At 37.8% G+C, this 15,748-nt stretch overlaps 1 protein-coding gene across 1 annotated transcript in view; it reads right to left on the bottom strand.

The window, feature by feature from the left end:
• Positions 1-2,232: 2,232 nt before the first annotated feature.
• The window catches only part of NUBPL (NUBP iron-sulfur cluster assembly factor, mitochondrial), a gene marked incomplete at its 5' end in the record, with an annotated part of 87,976 nt that continues 74,460 nt past the window's right edge, over positions 2,233-15,748 (bottom strand). Inside the window, 2 exons of the mRNA XM_082000832.1 lie at positions 2,233-3,197; positions 13,300-13,382. Coding sequence (XP_081856958.1) covers positions 3,135-3,197; positions 13,300-13,382 — 146 coding nt within the window. The 3' untranslated portion in view covers positions 2,233-3,134. The remainder of the gene's footprint in view (positions 3,198-13,299; positions 13,383-15,748) is intronic.

The raw sequence follows: 15,748 nt of genomic DNA on the forward strand, positions 1-15,748 counted from the left end.
ATGTTGTTGTTGGGAGAAATCCAACACTTGAAGGATTGCACAAACCATAGTCTCAAGGGCTAAACAGTTCACAGTGACCTGAACATAGCAGTAAAAATTTTCTAGCAAAATACTGCACTGACAGAAACAATTCTATACCCTCTTTGAGCTTTATTTTCATCAAAACCAAAACCTGGGAGAGCCAGGGAATACACTGTGTTAAGACACAGCCTATACGCTCCTCACCCAAGAAACAACATGAATTATTTGCAAACACAACAACTGTGGTCACTATACAACGGGCCGCGGCGTCAATGAGGAAGCAAACGGTGATGCAAGGTGGCCTGGAAATCGTGCTCTTAACATACACGGGAGGTGAACTGGGACTGATACTCACCTCTGTCCCCACCCCTGCCAGCCTGGCCCCACGCCTCCCCAGCCTTCCTCCTTCTTTCTCTTCCTCTGTGGTATTTTGCAGTGTGTAACTGCAGCTTACAGTGCTTCCGACTTCACTAATTCTGAGCTGGTAACCCACAATCACAGTGACTTTGCAGTAAGTCTCCACTGCTCCTCAGCAAAGAGCTCTCTTAGGAGAGCAAGGTCCTATTAGGATCAACATTTTTAGAAAAAACCTACTAGTACACAAGGAAATATCACAGAGATGGAAGAAAAATACTGGAGTTGAAGAAAGCAAACAACACTGTGTGTCAAGTCTATCATCTATAAACTATGGTTAAATGCCACTGTCTCCTGCTCAACCTTGAACTGATCCAACCACCCCAATCCAATAAGCTTCCATCTGTGATTTTATAAACTACAATTTCAAATCCAGTATGTTGACTAGAATGCATTAATATGTATTTAACAGTGTACTGTATAATAAAAAAATATGAGTATGTGTTTCTATAACATTAAGTAGCAATAACACTGTATCAATGCCCTTCAGTTCCTTCGCAGGTGCAGGGCTAGGAAACATACCTTTTCACTCATGAGAATGAGGGAAGTAAAGCAAATATGTTCTCATTTTAAATTGGGTTTGACCATTGCTATCTTTAAATCCAGAAATGTCCTACCTACTCTATAAAATTATATATATATATTTATATACGTATTTTAAATGACTGACAATTTTTAATCACTAAATCAGGTTTCACCTACTACATTGTGCAATCCTTCCACAAAAATGTTAATTAAATATGAATTTTCAGATTGGCTTAGAAACCATATTTAATTATTATAAGCAGTTTCTTGATAAAGGCATTCAAAACAGTTCTACAGGTGAAAGATTCAACAGAGCAAAACCGCAGTACTTAATGAAAAGGGAAAAAATATAAAAAGGAGTAAAAATAAAAGGACATTTGAAAGCAAATTTCATCCGTCACTAACACAAGAAATAATAAGAAAGAAAAGAAAGGGAAAACAACCTTATATCTGTATAGTGATTGTTCACCCAACCTCAACATGAACTGGGTGTCAGAGACATTCTTTCTAACAGAAGAAAAATAATAAATACCAAAGTTCAGAAAGTATCAGTCTTTTGCTAAAAAAAGTCAGAAATCCCAGTTTTTCCACTGAAATTTATGACAATACTATACCAAAACAACCACAGAATTACTTATAGACATACATATCAATAAAATATGCAAGGGTAGAACACTAAGCCAGCTTTAATTTTTCTAATATGTATTAGACAACTGAAAGGAAGTGAATATTTGCATTAATTCTACAGGCCTGGGATAATATATGCTACTGAAAAAGCTGAATACTGATATGAGATCTCATGGCGGAAGGTGCAGGCGAGGGGATTCAGAGATTGACCTGAAGCAGAAAACCAACAGTTTTGGACTATGTAATTTACATGTTTACAAAATTACCTAAGCTTGAAATTCAACCCACAATTTGTGTCTAGCTTTCCCATGTAAATTCTGGATACATATTACTTAAGTATCCTTAATGTAAATGTATACCAACTCTTTATGTTCTATCACTTCAGTAAAGAAAACCAACTATATCCAAAATTATTAATAATTATTTGGACTACGGGGAAAATCTTGGTCCCACAGAGGTCAACAGCAGAACTCTCTAGTATGGTTAAATTTCCAGTATGGTATGGTTAAGATGTATATTTAAGATACGTATCCTTGACTGTAAATGAAAAAGCCTACATGTCAACTCAGACATCCAATTGTAAATGGAAACTCGTTTCCTGAAGGCATATTCTTCCATGTCCACACACCAACACAAGAATAAAGATCGCAGAAATAGAAGGCAATGAAAAAACAAACCAGAAGGCCACGCAGTTTGAAGACCAAGTTTTTCTTTACTTCAAAAATACATCTTTATATTCAAATTCCAAGTTGCTGCACTGTAATAGGAATATGCAATCATAAATTTAATTTATCTTGATCATTTGCATTCCCTGGCAAACTGAGCTCAGGGACAACATCTGGTTTTCAGTGAAGACCTTGGTTACCTAGTCTTCTGTCTGGGTCCATGATAATGCAAAGCAGTCAAGAAATAAGTTCTCTTCTAAACTGTTAATTGCCTCACGATCGAATGTTATCTAATAATGAATGAGTTTGCTCATGATCCATCACAAGAACTCTTCAGAGTATACGTGGAGTTTTCTTAATTTTCTTTTAACATGAACACACAGAAGTAATGCAGTTACATAACTCAATTTGCTTCTTAAAATTTTGCAGAACTTAAGGTCAGCTTGGTAGTTACCAAATTAAAAAGTTGAACCAAAATTGACAGAAATTTGGCAAATATAATTTTTTAAGGAGGACTTATGCCTTCACATCCCTCTCATCATTCTGCTTGTCTGGAGTAGCTGTTTTTCATTCTTGACCTTAAAACAGGACACATTAAAAAAAAAAAAAAGTACTTAATCCCTTCTTGCTTGAAGATGTTACAATCCAGCAGTTAAATATTGTCTATCTGTCACCTTTTGCATACTTCAATCCATTTGGACATAGCCAAAAAATGATTTGAAAAACAGTAAATATCACAATCATAATTTAATCTCTGGTAAATTAACTCCTAAAAAGGTTCTAAGAACTAAAATATGACATCCACATAGTTAGGTAGCAGGACTCTTCTGCATTGGTCGCACCAAAAGACCTCTTTTTTGGTAAGTTTCAGGGTTAAACACTTCAAGCAGGAGGTACTGGCAGTCGTCTTACTATTTCCATTGCTATCTTTAGATAGGCTTTAGCCTGTAAAAACAGAAACATATATTTAGCACCTTTCATTTTCTATAAAAAGGAATATTTTACACCTTGTTCAGTATATGCTCTTTCACACACCTTCAAAGAAAAAGAAAAATATTACAATAAATGGGTTCGTTTTAGCCAGTTTTGTGTTCAGGAAAAATGATGCATTAATACATAAAATAAGTACAAGCATTATTTAAAATATTGGGGGGGGAACACTGTTTATAAAATATAACCTTGGTATTATTCTGAGAATAGAACTTGACTATCTGTCTTAAAAGGCAAACAGAATCAATATTCTTCTGTTGAGAAGGAAGGAGACTCTTTAAACCCACAAGTACTATTGCTTATAAACTCCCCTCACCCTGAAGACTGAGATGCACTGTGCACAGGATTGAGACAGAGAATCAGAGAAAACAAAAACATTCCCTCAAAAAAAAAAATTTTTTTTAGATTATTCATTCATTACAGACTAGACTACACTACAAAACTTCCTATACAGACATTAAAAATTAAAGTATTTTAAAAAAAGACATCTTTCCAAAAGATTGAAGTGGGTATTGGAAAGAACTAATTCCGCAACACTAGAATCCATGCAGCAAAATCTCCCTCTCACACCAACCTGTGGCATCTGGTCAGATACCATCAGCTGAAGGGCAGAAGAGCACAGAACTGTAAGACTATTGGAAGTGACCCAAATAAGCATACTTCTTTTAACATCTCTAAAATCATGACACAGCTAGGACCATGATCAGTCTAACATCAAGTATTCATAAATTTAATGTCAAGAGACATGTATAAAAACACTGCCTAAGGTCCAACACAGATCAAACCACAAAATGAAACCAAATAATTCCTGTACCAAGCTCAACAGCTTGTAGTCAAAATGGAACATGACTTTTAGAAAGGTCTACAATCTTGATATAAAGATTTTTCAACTAAAAGAGTATCTTTGTGTACGTGTGTGTATATATATATATCTTGTACATTGTTCTAGAAGTTGATTACTTCCATTGTTAAAAATTTGTACCTTATCTATAATTTGAATTTGTCATGCTTCAATTTCCAGCTGGTACATTATGTTCTGTGCTTGTCTAGTACAACAGAAAACTCCCCTGCTATTCAGCTTGCTTTTACTCTATTAGATTATAAGCAAGCTACTTCATCTTCTCAAGTAAGTCTGCATATGGAACCCGTATTGACAACCTTCCCTGTTCTCCTAGAAGAAATCACAATATTCCCTACCGCACTGATCTTCTCCTGCCTCCTGCAGCACTCTTCGATGGCTCTAACCTCAAGTTAGACCTCGTATCCCTGATGAGCCTTTAAAATATCAAACAAGCTGACAAAAGCCTGAGGCCAGAGCTTGAGGGGCAAGAAGAGAACGTCAGTCTCTCACTTGGGCCACTAGCACCAAATGTCACTCGTCTCAACCAGGCAGCAGCCTTTTGCAGGGCCAGACACCCCTAACATGTCTCCTCTCTTCTAGGGTTTGCTCCTGGCTTGTAGGGTTTTCTTTTCTGGCACTCCCAGCCTCAGCGCCTCAGGCTCAGCGCTCACATCGCCTTAAAACTTAAGTCACATAATTTTCTGAGTTTGCAAGGAATGCAGACACCAAACTAGAATTGTTTTGTCCTATATGTGTGACTTTGTGGCAAAAACTATAGACCTTAAGTCACAAGCGTGAAATTCAAACTTGTCCTATGGGTATAACTGCAATGCAGTTGGGTAGCACAGCTGTGCCCATGTGCAACACCCACCATACTTCGCTGTTAATTCCCTGGGTGATCTAGCTACTCCCCAGCTAGCCACCTGCATAGATGAGATAATGGACCAACCTGAAACAACGTGATTGACTGAAGTCAAGCTGTCTTTGCAGTTGAGTATTTGACTAATTGGGATTTTTGGATTACCTTGAAGAGTCCCACAGGCAGCTCCCACTTTGCACAGATCAATTCATGTGTTTTAATGAGTCAATTAACAACCTGTATGGCCCCTTCTAGAGACTGCCCAGGCTGTTCCTGTTCCAGAGTTGACCAAATTGTACACAGAAGTAAAAATACACTGTAGAAATTGTTCCTGCAGGTGCAGAAATAGTAACATAGGATAGTGTTTTTGTACATAGTTAAGACAGGAGATGTTCTGTACATAAATCAAGATAATCAGCAGCAATGGATCATGCATATGCTGTAGTTGTCATACAGGACCAACAGACTAGCTGCATTGTCAAAACTGAGCTAAACAGCAGTTCAGGGAGTGTCATTTGATCCAGCTGAAGACACCACTGGCAAAGGTCCCTGCAACACACACTTCCATAATCATACAGACAGCAACCAGCAATCCTGCTTGGGAGACTTCATTGCTTGTGTGTTAACCTATGTCAAGATCCCAATAAACTAGATTTTCTTTTTCCCAAAAAACCCCCACTGTTAATGAGTATCTGGGCAACAATTTCACACAAGCAGCTGATCTGTCGCTTCTTAACAGGAGATTCCTGGTGCAACTCTTTGTAGCCAGCGTGCTAGTATTACCCAGCCCTAATATTATCAGCAATTGGTCTTAACTGCTAAGCATCCTTTTTTTCCTGTTTCCCTATACGGCTGTTTTATATGTTGAACAGAACTGTATCTTATACATGTCCTTAGAGAACTCTACTAGTAACCTGCCTGACAAAATCAACTGTTTCAAGCCTTAGTCTCCTATCTTTGAACAAATCATTCAGCTATGAGTGAGGACCTGTCTATCAGCAGTAACATACATCAACATATGTGAAAGGTCTAAATGGAATGTCGGTGACTGTCAACACGCCTTTCATTCCATAAAAACAACCCTACATGCATTGAATATTTTCTCGTACTCGTGATCTTTTCAATATGGTATCTGTAGACGGAGAGCACAGCTCAGTTCAGCTGTTTACTCCATCATTACTAAGCAAAAGAATATGGGTTGTAACTGAAAATGGAGAGGGTTTTTTATTTCCTTTTTGGGTGGAAAGCCAGAGGAGGAAAAAGTAAAGGATGCGTTCTTATTCATCACTCACAACCATTTTCATTTTAATAGGATAAAAGTGAACTTTACAGATCAGTTTTTCCCTTTATGGCTTGGAAACTTTAAAGGAATGGTTTATAGACTGTCTTTCTGAATGCATTTTTTGCAGGTGGACAACTTTGTATTTAACAGTAACATAACAGTTAGCTGGAAGCCAAACAGTCTCCCTGCTTTGAGAGGATGAAGGAAAAGTATACAGGAAGACAGAATTCCCTAAAAACAGACCAGTCTTGTTTGTTATGAATGCTGCCTGGATGGAGTCTGAGAGCAGCAGTGGGAAGGGCAGAGGTAGAGGTGGAAGGTGATGTTCAGAAAGTCAAAAGAGCTGGATAATGGCCATGTGAAAGACTGTTCACCTCTCAAACACTGGTACAAACACTGCCAAAAAAAGAGTGCAGCATTCTTTAAATCACAAACCTCCTTAGGACTGAGAGGGCACAGTAGATGATGAAGTGACTAATGACAGTATAGGTCCTGGAGTAGGAAATGGAGAACTTGTAATGAAGTTCATCAGGAAAAGGACTGAAAAGTCCTACTTGGCCTAAATAATCAGAACATCCTGATTCATTACTCTGTCACAGGATAATACACGTGGGGTAGATTTAAACTGCAAGTCTTTTTATTAGCTCATCTAATTAAGCCCTACAGTAATCCTAGAGAAATGTGAGCCTTTCAGCTATGGCATTTCATTCTCCCTAAAAATCTTACCCATGAGGGAAGTATGTATCACTGCTTAGATTGCTGCAAACTGACCGTACAGGTCAGAGCTGACTGCCCTGTTCTCATGGATTGGACTGGCTTGACCTGCGAGTTTGCCTTTCACTGAAGTGCAGATCTTAGCCTGCAAACAGCTCACTACAGTGGCTTCCAGTGTTTAGTGCAATGGTCACACAAATACAGATACAATTTACCCATCAAAAAAGTCAAAATGGGTAGGAGCTGATATCCCCATTCGCCTTCGCCCAAACCACTGCATACAAACAACTTCAGACCAGCAACTCAGAAAAAACTATCCCATCACTTTGCAGGTCAAATACACCAGAGTGTAAATCCTGCTACTGACACGGTTCCCAACTTCTACTTGTGATTAAAAGACTCCACAACTGTTGAGATGTGTTATCCAGCCCAGAAATACAAGGGAGAATCTATGTAGGTCCGAATATCTGCAATATCAAATGCTGTGGATGCTACTATACTTGTAAAGAAGGATGAGGTATTTAAATCTGCTCAACTGAGCTATTAGGGGTTTATAATTTATTCATTGCTAAAGGAAATTAGCAACCATGAGCAATGAGCAACTAACCAAATAGTCACGATCACAAGGACAAATACTAGACTTAGCTACCATCTGCATGAAAATAATGATAGGCGATAGTTTTTGTTCTTATTAGCACTCTCTTTTGCTCAACCACAGTCCATTTTCCAGTTCAATCAGATTTTTAAATAGCTTTAATTTCCATGGAAATTGCTTGTTACTTTGACACAACTCTAACCTTCAGTGCATGCCTGGAGCTGCCCTCCGATGTCTGTATTTTACTGTGGTCAGCTTAGAAGGCACTAAAAGCATGATGATAAACACAGCTTTAAATGTACTTCCCCTTCAGATAAAAGCTTCACGTCACCCAGAGAAATTCTTGACGGCTGCAAGAGGCCCAGAGCCTTTCCCACTCTGTCCTCCTCTGGACAGTTCTACCATAAGATTCTTCTTTGCGTGTACTGGCAACTCCTGCCGAGCTACAATGAAGTCTCAGCCCAGAAAGGGAACTTTGTGAGATGATAAAAGTCAATCCATAAATTACAACACGAACTGGAAGAGATGGGTAAGTAAACTGGATGCTTCCTGAACCTAATACCTCAAAAAAAAGTCCTCAGTGCTCACAGGAAATTTCCTGTTAACCCTGTATATCAGCAGTTGCAAAAGCCAAGCTGTCCTCTGAGGGAGCCTCAGCTGGGAAACGCTGCTAGCCCCACAGTGCCATTATGCACGTACATTACTCAGGTGCCATTATGTACATCAAAAGAGTCATCCTGCCCAGACAACACGGTTAAGTAGAACAGTGCAATTCAAAGGCACTACAGTAACATCCTTCAAACAGACTACCCTACCACTCAGCGTTTTCTTCAGGAGTGACGCATAAATGAGGGGCTGATGATGCATTGTACTATCTACACCCTGAATGAAGGATTTGAACCTACACATACCAAATGCTACCATGATCATTCAAAGGAAGCCTTGATGATAAGGCATATTATAAATCATATCATGCAGCCTTCTTCAGGGTTTGCTTTTCTTTTGAAGACATCACACCCTGGAGAAACCACTCTTAAATGGAATTACTCATGACAGCTAAACAACAGCAAACATTATTTGCTACCACAACTTGAATTTTTCTCCAACTATTTCTTGCAAGCTTTAAAAGCCTGTACATTTTTACCCTACTCACACATCACCCTTTCACAGAGTTCTACAAAAAAAATCTTTCTGAATATAGATTCCACCCGTCTCTCTGGATAATATCACAGTAAGGCCTGTAACATTTCTAATTTAATTGAAAAGGTATTTTTAACCAGGCTTACTTTCCTCTGTTGCATCAGAGTGCTGACGCCTTGTGCCCTTACCTTCCCCCTGACTGGGCTTTTTCTCTCCCCTTATTAGGTCTGTGTGCAATTTACTGGCTTCAAAATCCTTCACCAATATATATGAGTATATGAAATCTGCAAAGGGGCTGAGTACATTTCACTTTGTTAAATGTGAAATAGACAGTAACAGAACCTCCCCCAGGAAGTATGTGGGGTTTGTATCATACACTGGTCTTTATCACAAGCTGGATAGGACAACATTAAGCATGTTTTCCAGCCACAGGTCCTGGTTTCCTTGCTCTGGGACAAGTTTGGCTCTTCTTCTACTCGAGTCATAATTCCTCACCACACTGCATGTAAGTCTGTGCACACCTAGAAAAGGCTGTGTGATCTGGGGATCCAACACTCTAAGCTATATATGAATCACTGGGTTTGCTCTGTTTCATCTTCCCCTGCTTTCCCAATATACGCCACTTCATTTTTACAGAACAAGAGGGGGAACTCAAAGTATTTTTCCTTAATAGATTCCAAATGTTTTCCATAACAATACATGGCAATAAAACACTAAGGAACTAACTGACCATTATGTGTTTCCTGGAGATTGGGTTTTCTCCAAAAGCAGTCATCCTCTTTATACTTTCTGCCATGAGGGCTCACTATCTCTTTCATAATGGAGAAGGGGAAGAAGGTGAAATCTGAACTTCATTCTTTCATGACTTCTCTGGTGTCTTGAATACATTATCCCTGCTGAATCTTGGAAGTGTATCATCTCTCCTCAATTGCCTTCTTTTTTAATCACCTCATTCCCAAGACAAGAACATGAGACACAACGTCTATTGCTTGCCTCAGTCTGAAGCATGCCTCCTCCCCGAAATGTCTATCCCAACAAGACTCCCTAGCTTTCAGAAGGTGAAGGGAAACACTGGTACAGCGTATGTGTTTTGTACTTGCTTAAGCTGCTGCTTTGATCTTGAGATAGATGGGAGTTTGGTGCTCAAAAGTCACAGCTAGCCTGTCTCTTCTAGCAAGGTATTAAAAAATATACTGTGCCATCAAGGCTGTGATATACCCAAAAGTTTCTAGCAGGAAGTCCTTACAAGATAACCACTAACTGTGCCATACCTCTCTGAGTTTTGTGCTCTCAGATGGAAGACCTCTTAGGAACCTTTACTTACCTTTCCCTCCAGTGTTAATGGAGAGTTCACCAGGTATTTAAACTAATTTGGTGGAAGAATGACTCCACTGCAATTAATCACGTTCTGTATATCTTGCTGTGTTTCTAGCCCACTTATCCACAAGTTTCAGGATGCCTCTTTCAAATGCCTGTTTTGCTGCTGGTTCTTCCTCGTGATCCCTAGGAGGTTCCTCTACATCTGAGCATGATCAATTCTACTCCGTTTCAGTAATTCCTCATTTATTTTATCCTAGCTTTTTTCCTACTGTTTTCCCTGTTCCACCATTTTAGCAGCGTTCCTGCTTTTCCTTTTCTAGCCTTCGCTGTCTAGAGACTCTCTCATAAATTTGGGTGAGCAAAAAAGGAAACCCTAGTCAGCCGATCCACCTCCACAGCTTAATGGAGGAGGAAAATACTCCCAAGACACTCAGTTAACTCCAAAAGTTTCTGGTACGTCCTCACTGTTGATTAAACTAAGAAATTATTAGCTTCTTGTAGAGGATCTTAGATCAGTCCCAATTGCTGTGGTCTGTCTGCTCTCTTTCTGTTAGATTAGCCTCTGCCACTTAGGCTAACATGCGAGTACAGCAACACTCCATTTGCACAGCATGTAACAAAGTTTTGTCAATGAAGAGTGTTAAAAAAAAAAAGCCACAATTTAAACAACTAAGCTGACAGAAACACTAACATAGACAATGTTATACCAGGAGCAAAATCATTTTACCAGCACTGTTTATTTCTCCTTGCGGACTGTCTCAAGCTTCACCAGAAGAGAACCCTGGCCATTAAACCTTCACATCCTTTAGCTATATAGTCAGTCCTTTCCGTAAGTAGACAAGTCTTCTGTATTCTCTGTCTTCCCAGAGGAAGAGCTTTCTAAGTTCACAAATGCACAATTCTACAAGTAATTTTCTTTTTTCTGGAAGGGTTGTTTTGGTTGTTAGTAATTTCCTTGCCAGTTGTGAAAAGGAAGCTTCCATTTTCCACCAACTACATCTAAGTTTTAAAATAACAAATTTAGACAGGTTTGCTTACACATTTTAAAATTCTAGTGTGGAGTAAGAGCTATACTTTTATATATTAGCAAGGCAAGTTGAACTCCATGGCAGGTGTGTAAGCAAAAAAAAGTATTAACTAACATGTTTTAGAAACACCCTTTATTCTAGCCTTGACAGAGCTTAGAAGGTGTGACAGCATGCTGGGTTTCTGAGAAGTCAATCACCATCCTTATTCCTCACTGTTTGAACTGGCTAGGTATTATTCCAGTTCTGTGCTTCTGTATTTGATTTGTAAGCGTGTTTAATAAAAACAGCACAGAATTTTGTTAAAAAAAAAAAAAAAAAACACAAAAAACCAAAACCCCTGCAAAATTAAGGGACAAGAGCAGAGATAATTTCAGCAGCTCTGCACACATTGTTCTCCATCTGAAACATTGTGATTGTTCATGCATGAATAGCCATAATTTTAGTTTATTTGAGAAACATGGTGATGGTGTCATGTATTAAAGATTAGAATCTGACCTTATATGACCTCTCCCACCATCAGTTATGTGCTAAGATTTTAATTTTTCTTTTAAAATATAAGAGAACAACTATAATTTTCTCTGTCTTTAAAATGAGAAGCAAACCAGGGATAAAATGAAATTCTTTTTTGTTCTGTAGATATTAGTGACATATAAAAAAACCCTCATTTTCTGAGGAGAATGATTATCTCACAGACACAACGGCAGAGAAGAATATTAAAAGTTTTCCCCAGAGTCACACATATTTGTCAATCTTTATTCCTCTTCCTATTTAACTTAATTGCCACAAATGGTGCTTATAACCCCTCCTTTCATTACCAAGAACATAGTCCAAGGAGGAACAGATGGCAACACAACAGACTATCTTGTCTTTTTTAATTTTCAGAATGCTATCCTACATGTCTGAATTTTTAGACTGATAATCCTTCAGGCTACAGACTCTTGGTTATTACAGATTTCAGCTACTGTGAGCCTTCCATCTTGGTTTGCTCAGCTGTTTTGTTTCAACTTTGACCTAAGCCATGCATCTATTCAAACCTTCGCACTGCTGATCAAACTTCCCAGATAGAAACTACTGTATTGATTATAATGATTCCTTTTCACAGGATCTAGACTTGAGATCACTACATTATTCCACAGAGGATCAGCATGGGCCTTGCCCAAGTCTAGCAGAAATATTGTATTCAAGTAGAAATCAACATGCCTGCTGCTTGGTGGAAGAATGACTCCACTGCAATTAATCACGTTCTGTATCTCTTGCTGTGTTTCTAGCCCTCTTATCCGCAAGTTCAAAACAAAATGATGTATGACAATTTTAAGACTGTCACTATTCCTCCAGAATCCCAGGCAGTATGTTAATAACACTGGATTATCCCTTTTTTTTTCCCTTTTAAAAAAGTGGAAAGGAAAAAAAATATTTCAGCATGTGCCTAGCAATCATGATACTAGAAAGGTTACCTTATTTGTATATTCTACTTTATCTGTAATTGATTCTACCATCTATTATCAGCATTAATCACTCTTTTTTTATGTTAACATCTAAGCAGCCATCAAGAGTGAGGCTCTATCATGCCATATACTGTGCAAACACAATTTGGCAGACAACACCCTGCCCTACAGAGCCCAGCAGACAAACTCCAGCAGAGGCACAAGTGAAAATACTAGCCAGGAAAATCTTATTCTATCAGTGTTAATGAAGTTTTATATGTGCGACTGCTATTCCTTACAGACTTGCATATTTGACTCCCATCACCTAAACAACTCATGTTTTCCTTTGGCAATAAAATGTTATGGTAAAGGCACTGAAAAAAATCAATTTCCTCTTGTCTGTAAATTGTTCCACTTCCTGCTGAAAATAACCCAGGTACTGACAATACACAGGTTTTGTTCCACATATCTTTTGATGGGACCCTTTGACAGTTTCCAGGCTCAACCACCAAAGGCTCAACTGACAGTTTTAGAGGACCTACATTAGCTGCAAGGTCTCATGAGGCTTGACACTGACCTTCCTCTTCTTGGCATGCCAGAACCTGGATCAAATTTTTGCTATTCTGAATGATTCAGACTAATTAAACAAAACCAAACCCACAGAAGGAGAATGGATGACCACCATTCCACAATGAAGGGCCTGAGTTACTTGATGATACCACCCTCTTCTACTTAACTTCCCTAAGTTACATTGAGATACACGTTGCTTTTCAAACAGTAATAACGAGAAGCAGTGTCCACGCACTTTTGCAGGAAGGCTTTTTGTTGTTTTAAGTGCAGTGCACCAAACTTACGGCATCGCTTTGAGGCTGCGAGATCACAACAGGCTGTCCTGAATCACACGTCTCCCGAATATTAACATGCAGTGGAATGTCTCCTGTATCAAAAATACCAAGATACACATATGTGAAGACCTAATATTTCTTAAATGCTCCATTAAAATAGCCCTCAAGCAACTTGAAATCAAATTCGAGTTTGGTATATTTTTTTACTTAATCTCAAAAAATTAGCATTTAAAATTAAAATTGGCTGCAGTATAGTTTCTGTACATTCATAATGATTAATGCCAAACATATTCTGGATTTTTCATTCTCTGAATCGGAAGGACTATGCTTTGTAGTCATTTATTAGAGAAAGCAGTTTGCTTTTTTGCCTCAAATACACAGAAAAATACAGGCTGAGATACAAATTACTTTGCGTAGATAAAAGAAAATTGCTTAAGTGTTAGGCAAATGCTCATCGTGCAACTTACTGTTCAGTCTATCTCCTTATTGTATATTCTTTTCAGTGCTGTTTTAAGATTTTAATCACTGTTCAAAGACTTCTTTGAATACTTAATTTCCAAATAATAGCATTTGTTATTGCCCTTATTAGGCCTTGGATCCAATTAAAAGGTAGACAACAATTCAGTTCATTCTTTCCAAGAGAAATCATCTTTATATTCTGCTTTTCTAATGAGCAGAGAACTGTCAGAGAGGAAAGAAACGCTCCAAAGGAGAATCAATTAGTAGCCCTATTCCATTCTGAAACATACTTTCTGAAATACAGTTTATCAGCACTGAAGAAAACTTGAAGTTCCCATGTTTAGTTCATTGCCACATAGGTAATTACGAAGTGAATTGAAGACAAACTTTCTTTTAATAGGAGATAGTGCTACATTTTACATCATTGATAGATGTAGACAGAACAGCCTACCTTAGTTCAATCTCGACTGGTCTCAGAAACTGTATCAGTTTAATTCATAGACTTCAGCAACATTTACTTAACCCAAACCAAACCAGTAAATTACTGAAGTTCAATGTAGTCAGAAAAAGAAACATTAAAAAAAGCTATATGAAAATCCACACAGCTGAAAAGAGAAAAAACAAACTGAAAACAAGCAGGAATACAATCAAAAAAGCCAAACAAATAGCAAACAAAAGCTGTGGCTCCATGATTAGTAAGCTGAATCTTCAAAGAACTTAAATTTGTTATTTGTGATGATTACAGTCCATTTCCTTCAAATTTAATTGTTTCTTATTTGTTTCAGTCATGAATAAATTTCTTTAGGCATAACTCTGTTCATTTATTCATTAAAAAAATATTTAGGGGGTCCTTTGAAAGTTTTTTTTCACCTTAAACATTCTTAGTAGAATAACAATAACTTAGTGTATCTCCCTGGAATTAGTTCCTACCATTATTTTATGCAAAGACTAATTTTCATATTTTTCCCAAGGATATTTTGTTAATGAAAAAATATTTCTTCACTATCAGCTTAATAACAATCTCAGAAAACTACAAAGAGAACTGCCCTATTAAAAAATGGCAGCCTCTCTCTTTTCTTCCTCATACTTAGAAAGATGCGCTGGTACAACAGAAGCGTAACAGGACTTGTTTAAGCAGAAGTCAGAGCTCCAAGTCAGAAGACAAAGCAAAATGCAATTTTAATTAAAAAAAAAAAAAATCAAAACCTTATAAATTAAGCAGAAGCATACAAACAGCAAAAGCCTCTGCATGGCTGTTTGGGTGATAAGGGTTTGAGGAAGATGAAGTTTTTGCACTAGTCTTCACTACAGAATGTGATGGGAACTTGCCATCGTACGTTTTTCTGATACTAACAATCATTGCTGACTGCAAAGAAAGGGTAAGCACTGAGAATGATTTGAATTTATTGTAGGAAGTAAAAACAAAAAGAATTTCAAAAATCTGTGAGTCACTGGTGCTGGTTCTATTAGCAGATAAAGTTTAAAAAGTTAGAAAGTGCAAAGGTCAGCATGGAGTGTACATAAATCGTTATCTTAGTATTATGTATATCAATGGTATAGCTTTCTGGACATACTTATGGTCACCAAACTTCAAAAAAAAGAAAGCAAAATAGGGACATTTCAGAGACAGGGAGATAAACAGCAGCACGAAGTCTTTCTTGCAAACTTTGGCACACTTTCCTTTAGGAAACAATAACAAGATGAGAGAATCAAAAGTATATGAAATAATAAACTGCACTCAAAGGTGTACTGGCAACTGCTAATTGTCTTCTGTCATAAACAAAAATAAAGGAGGTATTCAGTAATATTAAAGGCAGTTGATTCTGAGCAAATAAAAGGAAAATACTTTTCTATCCTACACATTGTTAGCTTGCAGAATTTGTCAGATGTTATCATGGAAAATAAAACCTTGTCAGGTTTCACAAGAGGACTAGGCACTTAGCTGAACAAACAGAACAGGCACAGGTGTTGTAAAATACAAGCAAAGTAAGTTTAGAAA

This window comes from Phaethon aethereus, assembly GCF_964289735.1.
Source record: "Phaethon aethereus genome assembly, chromosome: 5".
Lineage (NCBI taxonomy): Eukaryota > Metazoa > Chordata > Aves > Phaethontiformes > Phaethontidae > Phaethon > Phaethon aethereus.